General features: G+C 46.6%; 2 protein-coding genes across 3 annotated transcripts in view; one reads left to right on the forward strand and one right to left on the reverse strand.

Moving 5' to 3' along the window:
• LOC110488999 (sodium bicarbonate transporter-like protein 11) overlaps positions 1–8,983 on the reverse strand; it is a 39,453-nt gene extending 30,470 nt beyond the window's left edge. The window contains exon 1 of the mRNA XM_021561527.2: positions 8,760–8,983. Coding sequence (XP_021417202.1) covers positions 8,760–8,817 — 58 coding nt within the window. The 5' untranslated portion in view covers positions 8,818–8,983. The remainder of the gene's footprint in view (positions 1–8,759) is intronic.
• A 1,062-nt stretch (positions 8,984–10,045) lies between these two features.
• On the forward strand, positions 10,046–16,755 carry ky (kyphoscoliosis peptidase). 2 transcript variants are annotated; one of them, XM_021561529.2, is made up of 7 exons: positions 10,091–10,181; positions 11,225–12,010; positions 12,250–12,388; positions 13,070–13,187; positions 13,341–13,532; positions 14,255–14,445; positions 14,714–16,755. In XM_021561529.2, exons 2-7 carry the CDS (start codon positions 11,258–11,260, stop codon positions 16,024–16,026), a joined length of 2,706 nt encoding a protein of 901 aa, XP_021417204.2. In that variant the 5' UTR covers positions 10,091–10,181; positions 11,225–11,257; the 3' UTR covers positions 16,027–16,755. The 2 variants fall into 2 exon arrangements, with proteins under 2 accessions (XP_021417205.2, XP_021417204.2); XM_021561530.2 differs by lacking the exon at positions 11,225–12,010 and having other exon boundaries at positions 10,046–10,181.
• The last annotated feature ends 779 nt before the right edge of the window (positions 16,756–17,534 follow it).

Raw genomic sequence — 17,534 nt, forward strand, 5'->3', positions numbered from 1 at the left:
CTCTAGCGGCTCTGGACAGGCGGAAGACTCTAGCGGCTCTGGACAGGCGGAAGACTCTAGCGGCTCTGGACAGGCGGAAGACTCTAGCGGCTCTGGACAGGCGGAAGACTCTAGCGGCTCTGGAGAGGAGGAAGGCTCTAGCGGCGCTAGACAGGCGGAAGACTCTAGCGGCTCTGGACAGGCGGAAGACTCTAGCGGCTCTGGACAGGCGGGAGACTCTAGCGGCTCTGGACAGGCGGGAGACTCTAGCGGCTCTGGACAGGCGGGAGACTCTAGCGGCTCTGGACAGGCGGGAGACTCTAGCGGCTCTGGACAGGCGGGAGACTCTAGCGGCTCTGGACAGGCGGGAGACTCTAGCGGCTCTGGACAGGCGGAAGACTCTAGCGGCTCTGGACAGGCGGAAGACTCTAGCGGCTCTGGACAGGCGGAAGACTCTAGCGGCTCTGGACAGGCGGAAGACTCTAGCGGCTCTGGACAGGCGGAAGACTCTAGCGGCTCTGGACAGGCGGAAGACTCTAGCGGCTCTGGAGAGGAGGAAGGCTCTAGCGGCGCTAGACAGGCGGAAGACTCTAGCGGCTCTGGACAGGCGGAAGACTCTAGCGGCTCTGGACAGGCGGGAGACTCTAGCGGCTCTGGACAGGCGGGAGACTCTAGCGGCTCTGGACAGGCGGGAGACTCTAGCGGCTCTGGACAGGCGGGAGACTCTAGCGGCTCTGGACAGGCGGGAGACTCTAGCGGCTCTGGACAGGCGGGAGACTCTAGCGGCTCTGGACAGGCGGGAGACTCTAGCGGCTCTGGACAGGCGGGAGACTCTAGCGGCTCTGGACAGGCGGGAGACTCTAGCGGCTCTGGACAGGCGGGAGACTCTAGCGGCTCTGGACAGGCGGGAGACTCTAGCGGCTCTGGACAGGCGGGAGACTCTAGCGGCTCTGGACAGGCGGAAGACTCTAGCGGCTCTGGACAGGCGGAAGACTCTAGCGGCTCTGGACAGGCGGAAGACTCTAGCGGCTCTGGACAGGCGGAAGACTCTAGCGGCTCTGGACAGGCGGAAGACTCTAGCGGCTCTGGACAGGCGGAAGACTCTAGCGGCTCTGGAGAGGAGGAAGGCTCTTGCAGCGCTGGACAGGCGAGGCACACTGTAGGCCTGGTGCGTGGTGCCGGCGCTGGTGGTACTGGGCTGAGGACACGCACCTCAGGGAGAGTGCGGGGAGGAGGAACAGGGAGTACTGGGCTCTGGACACGCACAGGAAGCCTGGTGCAGGGGGCTGCCACCGGAGGGCTGGTGCGTGGAGGTGGCACTGGATAGATCGCACTGGAGCTCTTGAGCACCGAGCCTGCCCAACCTTACCTGGTTGAATGCTCCCGGTCGCCCTGCCAGTGTGGCGGAACCAGGGACACCATGCGTAAGGCTGGTGCCATGTACACCGGCCCAAGAAGACGCACTGGAGACCAGATGCGTAGAGCTGGCTTCAAAGCACCTGGCTCGATGCCCACTCTAGCCCGGCCGATACGAGGAGCTGGTATGTAGCATAACGGGCTATGCACCTGCACTGGGGACACCAAGCGCTCCACAGCATAACATGGTGCCGGTCCCTCTCACTCTCCGGTAAGCACAGGAAGTTGGCGCAGGTCTCCTACCTGGCTTTGCCATACTTCCTGTGTGCCTCCCCCAAGATATTTTTGGGGCTGATTCTCGGGCTTCCAGTCCTGCTTCCGTGCTGCCTCAAAATGCAGCGTAGTTCGTGTTCAACATGTTTTAATGAAAGACGATAACGTGAACACTACACAAATACAAAATAACAAACGTGGCAAAACCGAAACAGTCCTATCTGGTGCAGAGAACACAAAGACAGGAAACAATCACCCACAAAGTACCCACAGAATATGGCTGCCTAAATATGGTTCCCAATCAGAGACAACGATAGACAGCTGCCTCTAATTGAGAACCAATCTCGGAACCATAGACATACACTATACCTAGAAAAGAGACAGCCCCATAAACATACAAACACAAAAAAACACATACATCACCCATGTCACACCCTGACCTAACCAAAATAACAAGGAAAACAAAGAATACTAAGGTCAGGGTGTGACAACCGCCTCTTAGACTTGCTTTCAATGAGAATGACAGATCAATAACTTACATTTCTATGTGAATTTGGTCGGGACGCGCAAAAAGTTACATATTGCAGCTTTAATAGCTTATTGGTTGGTGATGTTTGTGAACCATGGTGCATGGTCAGCGGGTTCATTGCAGGGACAAAGTTTTTCACACAATAGCTACTGTAAAACATTAATCAAATTCCATGCCCAGTACAGACAAACTGGGAGAAACACTGTCTGGAATACTACTATAAAAAATATATATATATTTCTAAACAATTGTTTACAATTGTTTATATTTGTAAACAATTGTAAATTGTATGCTCTCATAGGTCCAATACAAAATATAGAAAAAAAAGATAAACCAATTGAAATGGCTTCTGCATGCTCTCTAATTTCAAACCTTGGCCACAATTCATTGTGTATCGCCTAAGACAACCGCAAACTTCAAGGAGTAGGCCATTCAAGGAGTTGGTCTAATGGGGCTTCCTCATGCTATCGGCCTCCCCCCTCGCTTAAGGAAGAATAGAGGAGCAATAGAGAACAAAAGAGGAAAGCTCTCCCCCCTGTGGCATGTCATCATAACAACTCACTGGAGGAATGTAAACTGTGAAATCATTTACTGAACTGGAGCTACAAATGTATAACCAAATTCCCTCTGGAAAAATAAAGCTATTTTATTTGGTCAAGTACAGATTGAACTCATGTTAGATCAACAATCCAGTTAACAATTTAATTGAAACTAGAAACTTGAAACTAAATATGCACACACACGGAGGGACTCAATGATCTTAAATCACAAATCATACCAAACAGTCTGAATGAGGTGGTCAAACACTGACAATAACACTAGGCCTTAATCAACTACAGTACTTGTCTTTCCTGGATAAGTCAATAAACAACTATACTCCCCGCAGTGAATGAGATTGTTTGAATATGTTCTACAGTTCAGGTACTTTTTCATTCCATACTGTAATAGGATTGTGTTCAGTACAGGAATACAAAAAAAAATGAAGGCAGTATATGGAGATTTATGACCGCATGATTCACTCCGTGTCCATGCCTTTGTTGGGAAATCACTGTATGCTTTTTAAAATGTCTTTCAGATAAATCAGTTTAAAATGTTCCCATCAAGATGATCTGATTCAGACAAAACTTTAGAATAGCACATAAGGTAGCTACAGAATGGTTAAAGGGATATGTGACTCTCCATACCCTTTACAGATTAGCAAATGGCAAGCTGTGCCTGCCTGGGTGTGGGGGATGCGGTAGCTGCCTGGGCGTGGGGAATGCAGTGCCTGCCTGGGCGTGGGTCATGCGGTGGCTGTGCAGTCTGTCGCCGGTTACGGGAGTCTACTTGAAGACAGAGGGCGGCCAGGTTTGGTGGGAACCCCCTGCCACCTCGGTCAAGCACAGCTTGCCTCTCTTCCCAGACTTCTTGATGAATGGATCTGGTCCTAAGTGGACTTTTGAGACCAGACTAGCTAAACGAGGGCTGCATAGCGTGCTAGCCAGGGTAACTTGTCGAGGTGAGCTAGCTATTACTAGCTATTCCTCCCTGCCCATGGTGGATTTTCTGGGGTAGCTCTCCTGTTTAGTATACAGAGATTTAAGTTGTTAAGTTATTCTAAACGGGGCCTCCCGGGTGGCGCAGTGGTTAAGGGCCACCAGAGACTCTGGGTTCGTGCCCAGGCTCTGTTGTAACCGGCCGCGACCGGGAGGTCCGTGGGGCGATGCACAATTGGCATTGCGTCGTCCGGGTTAGGGAGCTACATCGCTTGGGGGATGCAGTGACAGGGATATCCTTGTCTCATCGCGCACCAGCGACTCCTGTGGCGGGCTGGGCGCAGTGCACGCTAACCAAGGTTGCCAGGTGCACTGTGTTTCCTCTGACACATTGGTGCCGCTGGCTTCCGGGTTGGATGCGCGCTGTGTTAAGAAGCAGTGCGGCTTGGTTGGGTTGTGTATCGGAGGACGCATGACTTTCAACCTTCGTCTCTCCTGAGCCCGTACGGGAGCGATCTAGCGATGAGACAAGATGGTAGCTACTAACAATTGGATACCACAAAATTGGGGAGAAAAAAGGGGGTAAAATTAAAAAATTTAAATAAATTAAAAATAAGTTATTCTAAACGGACTGTGCTGTGGTCAAAGAGGCTAGATAGCCTAGCTTATGCTGACTAACTTCAGCTAGCATGCTTAAAAGTGAAACTTGCAAGATTTCCCCAAGCGTTATGGCAGTGAAGGAAACGGGGTTGGCATGCACCTCTGATGAAGAAGCAGCCCCCGATCACTTGGCTGGGCTGACCCTGGAGCAAGAGGCCTTGGCACGGGTCTGAGTGACCACTGCGCCCCTCCGGCAGAAAACAATGTGACAAAAATGCCCCCCATGTTTGGCAAACAAGGTACTATGTCAGAGCCCCCTTTGCCCGTAAAGGTGCCAGGCTTCATGCAGGCTATACAGTCTCATGGAAGTACAGTGTATGTTGGATGCTTGTCCATGTTTATTGCTGCCCCCTATGTTACTCCACATTCCACAGTCTTCGCAGGGTTCACAGTTAAATAAAGGTTCAATTAAAAAATATACTTAATCATTCTCCCCAGAGTGAAAATGACAAGTTGGGTCACTGTCCACAAGGGGGCGCCCCTCCCCCATGGGTGGCTCATTATTGGGATTCCTTGCTGATTCCTGCCTGTAGCTCATTAGTCCCTATGAGGTGTCTAGTGGTACAGGTTATTGGCTCTATAGGCGATTAGTTGTTGGTAGCGGAGTTGAGGAAAGGAGCAGAGTTGGATACGACCACCCTATTATCCCACACACAGTCTCTGTGGTTATATGAGCCCCCAAATAAGCTGTCTGTCTCCAGTTCAATGCTTTTCATTCCTGGGAATTCAATTCAATTACAAATTGCCCATGTCTGTTACAACAGAAAGGGTACATTTTTCAGAGCTGTCTGTCCCATTCCTTTGTCACCAGTACCCATGACTGGTCGGTAGGGTAACCTCCATAATAAAGTTTTTTCTCTGGGTCTATTTTGAATGTGTGCGGTCCAGCACTGGGTTCCAGCCGGTTACCTGAACGCATCTTACCACCTAAACTGAGTGAGGTTAGTTGTGACAACGGTACCCCCAAGTGGCATGGCCAATCGGGGTACGGCACTGATCGCCGGAGCCCGTGTACCAAGAGTGGGCCGGGCTTTAGGGAAACCTTGCCACATAAACACAGTTGATTCAACTGAGTTCCACAGTGTTCACAGGTGTTAAAAGTTCTATGAAAAGTGTTCCTTCTCCATGCTCTGACACATGGTTTTCAAGAGTGGTTGAAATGGAAGAAGAACCAATCTCTCCCAGTCCACAAGGTGGCATCCCACCCCATCAGATGGTACTTCACAGGAGTCTCGCTGTCTGCTCCGACCAATGGAGCGCATGCGCAGTGTCGCCCTGGATCATGCTAACAGTGATGTCAGGGTACAGGCTACAATTTGTTGTGTGTCCCGCACACTTCTGCAGCGTCATCACATCGACTGTTCATGAGGCGTCAGTGCCTGTTTTGTGGAAATATCCTCCCTTCTCCAGAAGCAGGCAATCCAAGTGGTTGCTATGTGGAAGATCTGGGACTGCTGGTACAGCCGGTATTCATGGTTACGAAAAGGGGCGGGACTTTGCATTGTGTTCTAGACCTACGTGCCCTCAGCAAGTATCTCAGAGTCTACATGCTCAGAATGCTCACGAGCTGCCGGCTGTTACAGCGATTGGCTGGTGGCGGTGGAGTCGAGGGGGCAAGCATTGTTACACACATCCATGCTACTGTCCCATATTTAGTCTCTAGGCTTCATAAGAAACCAGAATAAGAGCTGTCTGACTCCAGCTCAGTGCATTCTGTTTCTGGGTCTCGAGCTAGACTCACTCACGTATCACGCTTTTCTATCCCCACGGAGGGTGTCCGGGTTATGGCTTTGCTTAGCCACATTTTGGCTGGGTAACACTGTGCGCTTACGCCACTGCCTATGCCTACTGGGGCAGATGGCTTCTGTGAGGAAGTAATTCCTGTGGGGCTATTGTTGATACTGTGCTAGCCCCTCACCTGGACGCATCTCACAGCCTTAGCCGATCACTTCAGGTGTCTCTGTTAGGCCTACGGGCCATGACCCAGTGGTGGGACCCTCTGTTATTGTCAGGGGGCTCCTATGGGCTGAGTTGTATCCTGCAAGGTGATCACGACAGATAATCCAGAGTTTCTGGCGCTCAAGCGCATCCCCCTGATTTTGTTGGGCCGGCTGGTGGCATGCATCAACAGATGGGGAGAGACTGCCTCCCTCCTAACCTTGGCTCGCTCCCTATTGCTGGAGAGCAGTGCGCACATGCTTTCGCTTTGGAGGATGCAGATCTTTTATCTAGGTTGGACCATCTCTCTCAGGAGTGGAAGCTCTCTCAGGTATGGGACATTATTGGCAGGGGGCGATGTAGATCTTTACGGATGGGAAATTAGGTACAACACATGTTTAGCCCCTGGGCTTGTCGAAGAGCGGTATTAAATTGAAGGAATGAATCCAAGCCTCACGCTTATCACCTGTGGAAGGCGGGCTTCCAGTGAGGCGCAGATTTCATTGGCCTTGTCAGGAATGATTGTAGATCCTTCAACCGTGCGACTCCAAATAGTATGTTGTACCTCCAGAAGTGCATTCATCTTATGATAACTCTGTGAGACAAGCACATATCACAGTCAAATATGCAGGATATGAACCGTGTATTCCTGCTAAACAATGGACATATAGCGTTTTGCAAAAAACACATACAATCTATGAATAAAAAATCTGAGAACAGTCATATTTTACACACACACATGAAGGAGCCATAGGCAATTATAAAAAATTGGTGAATATAACGTTTTGGAAATAAAGTTTTCATTTCCAGGTACAAACCAAGTGTGATGGAGAGAGAGGGTGGGTGTGTGAAAGCCGGTATATTTCTGCTTGTGAGAGAGGGTGGCCCGGAAGGGTAAGAGTCTAATTACACACACCTGAATATAATTAGCTTGGAGGTTAGGTGGTGGCTGTTTTAACCTGGCTTCAGCCAGATCTGTTTTTTTGGTCTGGAGCAGCAAGAGCTGACATGCAGGGCCCTCCTAATACTGGGAGGGAAATTAAACCCAACTGGACAGGAACCTACCGGATGTTACTTGGCCGTAGACCTGATCCCAATAAGGGCAAGTCTGTTGGATCTCTGTTCTCTTTTGTTGGATATGCCGGTAAACAGCTTAGCTGTCCATTAGCAGAGAGGGACCGGAAGACCCATGTAGAACGGCTCAAAGTGGAGCTAGGTGTTGGTTTGGTTTTATTGTTACTGTTACACTCCTCGTTTGGAGAATGACCGGACCAAGGTGCAGCGTGGTAGGCGTACATTTTCTCTATTACTGTTCCACCAAAAACCAATAAACAACACAACGAACGTACAACTTCGTAGTGCTAAACCTGCAACAAACAAATACAAAAAAAAAACACACAAAAAAGCGTACAGTTCTGTAAGGCTAAAAAACTATGCGGAAAACAAGATCCCACAAAACCCAAAAGGAAAATTACAACTTATGTGTGATCCCCAATCAGAGACAACAATAGACAGCTGCCTCTGATTGGGAAACACACACGGCCAAAAGCAAAGAAATAGAAAACATTTTCCCACCCGAGTCACACCCTGACCTAACCAAACATAGAAAATAATAAGGAACTCCCCCACCATTTTTTTGGTTGATGACACAAACAAACCAAAATATATTTTTTATATAAAAATAAAACTATGAAAAAAGGTGACTGAGCCTTTAAGATAATAGTTTTTTGTTGTTGTTGCACAATGTCTCTGTGCATTTTACCAGTAGGCCTATGGTCTCTTAACTACCCACTGTGGATAGGCCAAGTACCCCCAGGGGTCCTAGTACCCTGGTTGGGAACCACTGTACTATAATGAGCCTTTAGCTGATCAGTGGGCAACGGCCGGCCCCCCTACCAAGATGGGCCAGCTGAGCTGAGGTCATGCAAACTCAAATACAGCATCAGTAAAGAGACCTGCTGGGCCTCTGTCATCGGAAAGGGTGCCTGTAAACGTTGAAAAAAATACATTCTACATTGTCACCTCACTCAAAACGTCCTTTTTTTGGGAGGCTAAAACCATGATTTGGTCAAACAGTAAAGTGCATTATCCACAGGATTCCTGTAATGAAAGTGTCTGCCCTGCCCCTGCGCCCTCGCCTCCTCCCCCACCCATGCGCTTGAAAGAAAAATGTGTTCCGATCATGTAACATTTCAAAATGCAATTACAGGAAAAACACAGCCTTGGAAGCTTCGCCCCCATGTCCCTGTCGAAGAGAGGAGGGCCTCAGCTTTCTGTAGGTATAATTTGCATTTCCCAATATTCAACTCAATAGCAACTATTTTACAACCAAGATATTTTATATGGCTTTGAGACACAGTATGTCCCAGTCCGCCCCTGAACATTTATCAAAATACTCCAAACTCAGTCCATATGTCTAACTTGACTGCTGACAATTAACAAGCTTTCATAAATAACCCACATTCAGTGTTTCATAGTGTTAATCATCATTGTACTTGAACCATCATCAAGTCGTTGTAGACCGTGAGATACACAATACACTCTCTTACCTTCCAAAACACTATTCGCTGGGATGAGTACGACCCCCGGCTCCTTCTCAGTTTTCATCTCACCGTCAAGGTTGTTGTTTTGTCGTTTTGTCAGTCACTTCAGAGTCAGAGGTTGCTGGACACAGACCAGAAATGCTACGTGAAGCTATGAGACTGTGTGACAGAGACTCGTAAGGCTTTGTCGGATGTGTAGCATGAGTGGTTACTGTCACAAAGCCAGCCAGGCCCCACAGGTAGAGTACAAGGGACTATCAATGAATAACATTTCACAGTCTTCTTAACCAATCACAGTGGAGTTGGTCACTTATGCTTGAGGTAAGAAGGGGGGGCACCTTTGATATTTAAATGTAGATGACAGATTGAACGAAGGACCTTCCACTAACCAATGGACTATCTCACTGTTATACTGAATGTTCTGCAATGGACCACCTTGGTTGTGGCTGCAGGACCAACTGCTGCAATGGCACTTAGCAACCTGTGATGTAACAACTCCTAAATTCCATCAAAGACAAGGGGTGGGGTGTGCAGCCATATATATTGAGCAAACAGTAACACCTTCAATGGCTAAGATGGCACCAACAGATGGCGCATCGCCTAGAGCTGCTAAAAAACATTTTATTTTTGTCTAGTGCTTTTCTCAAATGTGCTTACTCAGTTTGTTTTGTGCATCACTTCATACACCTGGGCAGAAATATTGAAGTATGAATATGTGTATGGGTACTCACTTTCCACCCGACTGTAACAAATTCCTGGAGACGGCGGAATAATGGTCACAGTTGTAAATATGTATATATTATAAGTATTGTTATTATTCTATTTTATTTTTCTTGTTTCATTCACACCTCCACTGTTGGAGCTTGGATCTTAAGTATTTCACTGTACACTGCAACTACATCGGTGACCGTGTGCGTGTGACTAAATAAACATCTAATCTAAATCTAATCTAATGCTTTCAACATACTTATGTTGCCACCCATGAACTAGTTTAACATTTCTCAGATAAAACTACAGCTCTGTCAGCCTAAAATACAGTTCTTTCAAATGTACCACAATTGAAGTAAACAAACAAAAAAATGTGTTAGCATGAACCCAGCTCACCTCTAACCTCCCCAAAATCTCACACCTTTCCCAGAGCCCCCCCTTGGCTCCCTTCTGCAGCCCCAGACCCTCAGCCCACCCCTACCCCTGAAGGGTAGCGCTCGTGGAAAGTTGTGCCATTGGTCTCTATCAGCTGCTTTGTAGTATTTTTAGGTCTGTCATCCCCTCGCCGTGGAAACCCTACACATCCCAGCCCCGAGGAGAGACACACAGAGTATAAAACAGACACAGGTTCGGGAGGTGAGATCTGTCAAGACATAGATGGAGAGAACACAGACAGACAGCCAGACATATTTACCATTGCTGACAAAGCATCAACACCAGGTAGGAATAATTTATCTTTATTGGGATCCCCATTAGCTGACACCATGAGGGAAACTAATCTTCCTGGGGTCCATAAACGCAACAAAAATACATTACTCTCTTACCAATCCATTTTTTAGGATTTATTGAGATCATCACTTGAATATGAGGCGTGGCGTGTGTGTTTACTTCTGGGCATTATTACGATTAATTTGCAAGTTATTATCTGTATAGTTCAGTTTGAGGTTATCATGAAACTCTGCAAGCTGCTGCGATAAGACAAAGGGCTCAATTCAATCTGTTGCGCTGAAGATCCACTTTATAGTGCGATTGACAAAGGCAATGAAACTGCATTCACGGTAAACGCTGCATATGTCAGCTCAATCGGAAGTTACCAATACATTTTAATGTTGATCTTCCAGGATACCTCGGCGATATGGATTGAATCCAGCCCTAACATAGACTAACATAAGACTAACTGTACAGACTGCTGCTGCTGTATATGATTAACATAGCACACACTAAGACAACATCGTCTGCACATAGCACAAATAATCTGCAACTCACATATTGCTGTCACATTTTCAGAAACACACAGAGAAAACTGGTATTTTACCTTAATTAACATGTCAAGTGCAATAGCATGGTCTCTCTTCGTAATGACTTCGTCTGTCATTTATTTGATGTGTTTACAGAAGTATATTTGTGTGTATGAAGGGCATATGAGTACAGATGTATAGAGGAAGTAGATATCATAAAGCTACTATTTACCCACACTATCAATAGCAACCATCTGCTTTCAGGTATAATTTGATGCCTATATTTTTTCTCCAGCAGCATTGCCTTGAGTGTGAACCTTCTTTTTTACACCATTGTCTTTTTTGAAGATACCAAGTTTCAGTCTGAATTTAGTATTATTTGCCCTTCACTTCACAGTGCAGAGGTGCAGATTCAAATAACTTTCACTCTTATTGCAGTGTTATTATTTACACCTCTGTGTCCCAGGATCAGTTTTAATTGGTTTAATATTGCGTCTTTAATTAACAGTTATTTTTCTCTCTCAGTTTTCTGCTCCGATATAACCAAAACTGGAAACGATGGGCAATGTTCTTCACATGAGCTCTGTAGAGGTCCCTTTCCCAAAGAGATCCCTCAACCTCTGCAGCGTCCATTGCCCCCTCCCTACCAACAATTACCAACAGCACTACTGCTACAACAGCAACAACAGCAACAACACTAAAGTGACCGAGGAGGAGTCCTACCCTCAGGCCACACAGAAGGCCTCAGGTCAGGAGGTCAAAACTGGGGAAAGTGGTGAAAAGAAAGCCTCCAAACCCCAAGATGGCCACTCTAAAGACACCTCAAAAACAACATCAGATGACAAAAAAGGTCCGTCAGTTGTCCAGCAAGAGTTGAAGCTAGAGGTTCTGTCACTAAATAACAGCAATATCATGAAAAGCCACAAAACTGTAGCGTCAACCGTAGCAACCAAAACGACAGTGGCAACTGTTGCCGGTGCGGCCCAGTCCAAGACTAGTTCTGTGTTTCAGAAATGGGCTGCCATGGAGTTGGAGGTCCAGAGACCCATGACCAAGCGACAGCTGTCAGATGAGTGCGCTGCTTACTCCCTCAGGGTGGTGAAGAAGAGTACAGTGAGGAGAGAGGAGGGGGACATACAGAGGGATGTGGAAGGACGAGCCCCGGTGAAGCCCAAACTCCAGCCAAGACCAAGGGAGAGCTCCAGTACAGTGAAGAGCGGAAGCGTCTCAAAAAAAAAGCTCAAAAAGGAACTCTTTGCCACCACAGAAGTATTCAGCAGTGTGGATAATCATGCCATCAATACTGGAAAAGTCTGTTTCTAATACTGTATTATTTTTGTGTGTGCATGTAGGATACCACTGTGTGTGTGTGTATGTGTATGTGTGTCTATGCGTATATTTGTACATCTCAGCGTGCGTGTGTATATTGTATATGGTTTTGTATATTTGTGCACTTAAATGCTTGAGTGAGTGTGTGTGAGTGTGAGTGTGTGTGTGTGTGTGTGTGCATTTAAGTTTATTTTTCTCCACAAATCCTGTTTGTTTTGCAGTTGCGCAGTCAAAAGATCTTCTCAGTTCCGACCATCACCCAGACCATCACCCAGACCATCACGCAGACCATCACAGAAGGAGCACAGAATGAGCTGGAGAAACTGAGAGCCATCTGGATCTGGCTCTGCCACAACATCGGTCAGTAACACACACACACACACACTTTTAACAGCCGTACACTCCTACACACCTTCTCAATTATCCAACCCACGGCTTACTCACGACAGCGCAGCGACACCGCAGCAACCTGCCAATAACATAACACCACTTAGAACACTGTGCATCAGAGAGCTTTACTCTAGAGCCCCATACTATAAGGTAAGAGTTGGTCTCATTAGGCTCTTTACCATACTAGATGTACATCCCAAACTTTCCATCCCTACACAGCTGTCCTTACAATGCTACCCTAAGGTCTTTCCACTGCGTATATACAGGGATCAGCTGTTGGTGGATGGGACCTTGCGGTTCAACCTAACGAGGACAGACGTTCATTAAAATAGACATTCATTCATCTCACTCTGGGTCCACTGGAAATGTTAATGAAATAGCCGCACAGTTTCAGTCTGACGTGATAAGTGGCCTCGTTATCTAATTAAATGGGCAAGCAGTCCCGTGGTTATAGTGGGGGATTAAATCCTTATAATTCAATTTAAGTTACACTGTGTCTTTTTTCATATGTCCCAATGTTAGACATGGAGTCTTTCCAGGGAAGTTGATTGCAGAATAGCTTGATCGTGACATTTTGAGTTATGCAAGATAGTGGCATAATTCTCGACATATCCTTCCCTAAATGTTATCGGGGGGCGGTTCTTTTTGCAGAGTACGACGTAAGTGGCTACCTTGGCCTGACGGACAAGTTGTGCTCCCCAGAAAGGGTCATTGAGACGGGTCGGGGCGTGTGCTGTGGGTACTCCAGCGTCTGCATGCAGATGTGCCAGTAAGACAGCATTTGGTCCATTGAAAAATTATTTGTAAAAATCAAATAAAACCATCAAACACATTGACAATTGAGTGGTCTAAAATTGCATACCATTGTCAGTAATAAACACATCAGGCACTCCACCCTTACATGTTTCCTGCTTCATTGCAGGGAGGCAGGAATCGAATGCCAAGAGGTGTCTGGCCATGGCAAAGGTATTGGGTACAGGCAAGGCCAGAGCTACCAAAACACCAAGTCCCTCCACATGTGGAACGCAGTGAAACTGGGAGGCCACTGGTATCTACTGGACGCATGTTGGGGAGCAGGGAGAGTAGACATGGACAACAAAGCCTTTATTAAGAGGTGAATATGAGTTCCAAGTAAAGCAATTGGCCTACATGATTGGTAACTGTGCTAGCACAGAGTTAAGTACATACTATACTGTTGAGCACAACATTTATTATGTTGACAAGCTGCCAATAGATGCAATTGAATCACTAAGAATAGCAAAGAACTAGTGTCTGATTAGCTATTCTAAAATAAACCCTGTTATTCGTGCATGGAATGTCAAGAACCGTGTTACTTGATAATGATGAAAACAAGTAATGATGATTGCCACTCGTTACAAAGGCTATTTTTGTAATGGACCAATTCTAACAAGGTGGTCCACAGGACCATACATACAACAGTACTAGTGCCAAATATGACTGGAATTATCTCACTACAATCATATAAAAATAGAGTTCCAAAAAGGATTCTCCGGCTGTCCCCATATAATAACACTTTTTGGTTCCAGGTAGAACACTTTTTAGTTCCAGATAGAACGCTTTTGGGTTCCTCCTCTGTGGAAAGGGCTTTACAATGGAACCTAAAAGAGTTCAACCTGGAACCAAAAAGGGTTCTTCAAGGGGTTCTGCTATGGGAACAGCAAAAACTTTTAGGTTCTAGATACCATCTTTTTATCAAAGAGTGTACTTGTGGAATTTATTTTAAAAACACTACTGCAACATCTCCCAAACATTGTCACTTTCGATTAGCATTAGCATTAGCTTTTCTGCTATTAAGCCATTCTCCTTGTCATCCAGGTACGATGACTTCTACTTCCTGACAGACCCTGAGGACTTCATCAACTCCCACTGTCCAGATGAGAAAGAGTGGCAGCTTCTGGACAATCCCATTCCACTGGAGGAGTTTGAGAAGAGGGTTCTAAAGACCTCTGAGTTCTACAGACTGGGTCTGACCCTCCTCCATCCCAAACACTTCCTGCTGGTCACAGGTCAGTCCCGGATCCATATAAAACAAAAATGGCGGCACAGTCCATAAAAAACTGGAGACTAGTGCTCAAGGTTGAATTATACAACATAAATGGTAGGCTAACACGTTGTTGAAAGTGGACACTGTTCACAGAAGTTATTCACAGTTAGTCATAAAGTAGTTGTAGATGAATATGTCATTGAAGAGTTACCATTGAAGAGGTACCATCATTCAGGCCTATACTGTACAATATGTTGATTTTGCTAATTGCTGTTTCTGTTTCTGATCAGAAAATGGTGAGGCCTCGGTGTCCATGAAGTTCACCAAGACTGTCGACTTCACCTACCAGATCTCTCAGCGGAGCGGCTGTGAACCCAAAGCGGTCAATAGCTCATCTGGCCTGCTCACTGTGACCCGGGAGAGCATGAGGTTACGACTGCTGCCCCCTACAGGTGGCACGTATGACGTCATGATCTTTGCCCGGTCAGGCAACAACTCAGGGACGTTCAGCTGGGTCTGCTCTCTCCTGGTGGAGTGTCCAGAACAGGAACCAACTGAAGAACTCCCTGAGAACCCCTTCTTGTCCTGGGGTCTGCAGCGGAGCGCAGAGAGCCTGGGGGTGAAGAAGTGCAGCAACGGAGCAGAGGCTGCGGTGTCGGAGACTGGCTCCTTCGAGCTTGTTCTGCACACCTCCAGACCACTCATGATGCTGTGTGAACTGACCAAGAAAGACCTTGACCCGTCCATAGCCAAGAGGTGTCTGGCAACTCAAATCCAATCTGACCGCCTCACCTGTAACGTCCTCTGTCCCTATCTAGGTTACTATCGGTTGTCTGTGTTTGTTCGGAACTACGAGCGGCCCCAAGACGGCTTCCAGAATGGAGGCAACTTCCTCTTGCACTGCACAGGAGGCGCTATCAACCTCAATGAGCTCTTTCCCCCTGCCCTTAGCACTACTTGTGGGCCTGGCATCCGGACGCAAGACGCTGGCCTCTCAAAGTTCAGCCACACGGGGGCGCTGGTGAGCACCCAGCAAGGCAAATGCAACATTACTTTCCAAAACCAACAAGACCTGGAGCTCCACGCTGTGCTGTTCAAGGAACAACGCAAGAGACTGGGGCACCCACTCTGCCGGCACGTCTTCTTCACCTACAACAGCAGCAAAGTGACCATCAGCGTGGCTCTACCCGAGGCCGGAGTCTACAAGCTGGGCCTTTACGCCAAAACCTCCACTGACCAGGACTTCAGTCTGCTATGTGACTTTGTGCTGTGCAACAGCTCAGGGAGCAGCTGGCCTCCGTTCCCCTGCACCTACACAGCCTGGCAGAGGGGCAGCGTGCTGTTCGAGCCCCGTGGGGGTCTCCTGGAGCCCATGTCCTGGGTGCTGTTCAGGGTCAGGGTGCCTGGGGCCCAGAGGGTGAGCGTGGTGGGAGAGCAGCTGAAGGAGCTGCAGCTCAGTAAGAGCCGTGTGTGGGAGGGAGAGGTGTTCACCGGGGCCAGCATGTCCCAGCTCAAACTGGCAGCCAGCGGGGGTGGTGGGGGCTCCACTGACATGGCCATTATCATGTCCTTCGACGTGCTGAGCCAGCAGAACGAAATGTAAAGCGATAAGCAGGTGGGCGGGTAGGCGAGGGATTAATAAGAGACTGTATAAACAGTTCTTTTACCATAGCCTTGTTGAAGCACAGTAAAGCACGGATGGGTTAGGCTCAAGGAATAAGGTGCTCCATCAGAAATACCTTGGTTTGACAGAGGTACTGAATGGCATAAATGTGAAATTATTTGTAGCTTTCGTTTCTGGTTCCGATTTGTTTGTTTGTTTAGTTCATAAGAAAATGATATCTGACCTCAAAGTTTCCTTGCAAGGTGCTGTATGAAACACAAATTAATTCTTCCTATGTATAATAATTATTAGTATGGACTTTGCTGCTCTGTATAAAAATGCATTTAGAATCATTACCATTTGTCAGAATCCTATTAAATGTATAGTAACATGAATTTCTGAATGCTTTATGAGCTGTGCAATGATGGATGAAATGATTATTATACGTACAGTACCAGTCAGAAGTTTGGACACACTCATTCAAGGGTCTTGGGTTGAGGTCGGGTGATTGTGGAGGCCAAGTCCTCACTATTATTCTACAATGTAGAAAATAGTCAAAATGATAGTTATTTTATCCTGTGCAATACTTTGATCCTATATTGTCTGTTACACGTTATGGATTTGTGTTTTTACTGCTAAAGAGGGTGCTAGCGGTTAGACTTAGTGTAATCAAGTTTTCGAAAAGGTTCTGTTCTCTTGAAGGTTAATAAAACCCTTTTAGATCAAAAATCATTGTTGTTTCCTTTTTTATTCAAGTCTTTTTTTGTCTAGATGGGTGTTTATCTCTATATTAGTGTCACGACCTGACCTTAGTATTCTTTGTTTTCTTTATAATTTTGGTTAGGTCACGGTGTGACGTGGGTGATGTATGTGTTTTGTACTGTCTAGGGTTTTTGCATGTTTATGGGGTTGTTTACCATCTAGGTGTTTATGTATGTCTATGGTTGCCTAGATTGGTTCTCAATTAGAGGCAGCTGTTTATCGTTGTCTCTGGTTGGGAACCATATTTAGGCAGCCATCCTCTTTGGGTATTTGGTGGGTTATTGTCTATGTCTAGTTGCCTGTGTTTGCACTCAGTATATTATAGCGTCACGTTCGTTTTGTTATTTTGTATAGTTTGTTTAGTGGTCTTCGTCTTCATTAAGGTATCATGTATTCACATCACACTGCGCCTTGGTCTCCTCCGTACAACGAACGTGGCAATAGATTTTTTTCATTATTGACAGCTTACATGAAGGTGTCTGAAGCCCTTTACACCTTTAGCTTGTACTTGGCCTCTAGCACAGAAACTCATTTCATAATGAACACTATGTACTGATACTGTATGTCTAAGTAATGCAACACTATCTCATGTACAGTCTTCTTTATAAGCTGTTATGAAATCTGAAGAGTTATGAACCCTGGCTCTGTGGACATTGTCACCACCTCACCATCAACTTATTTTTGGTTTTATTTTACATCTGACCTGTGGATCTCACCTTCTTTACTGTTGTGTCAGTTGCTATGTC

Source organism: Oncorhynchus mykiss, chromosome 14, assembly GCF_013265735.2.
Source record: "Oncorhynchus mykiss isolate Arlee chromosome 14, USDA_OmykA_1.1, whole genome shotgun sequence".
In the NCBI taxonomy this organism is placed as follows: domain Eukaryota; kingdom Metazoa; phylum Chordata; class Actinopteri; order Salmoniformes; family Salmonidae; genus Oncorhynchus; species Oncorhynchus mykiss.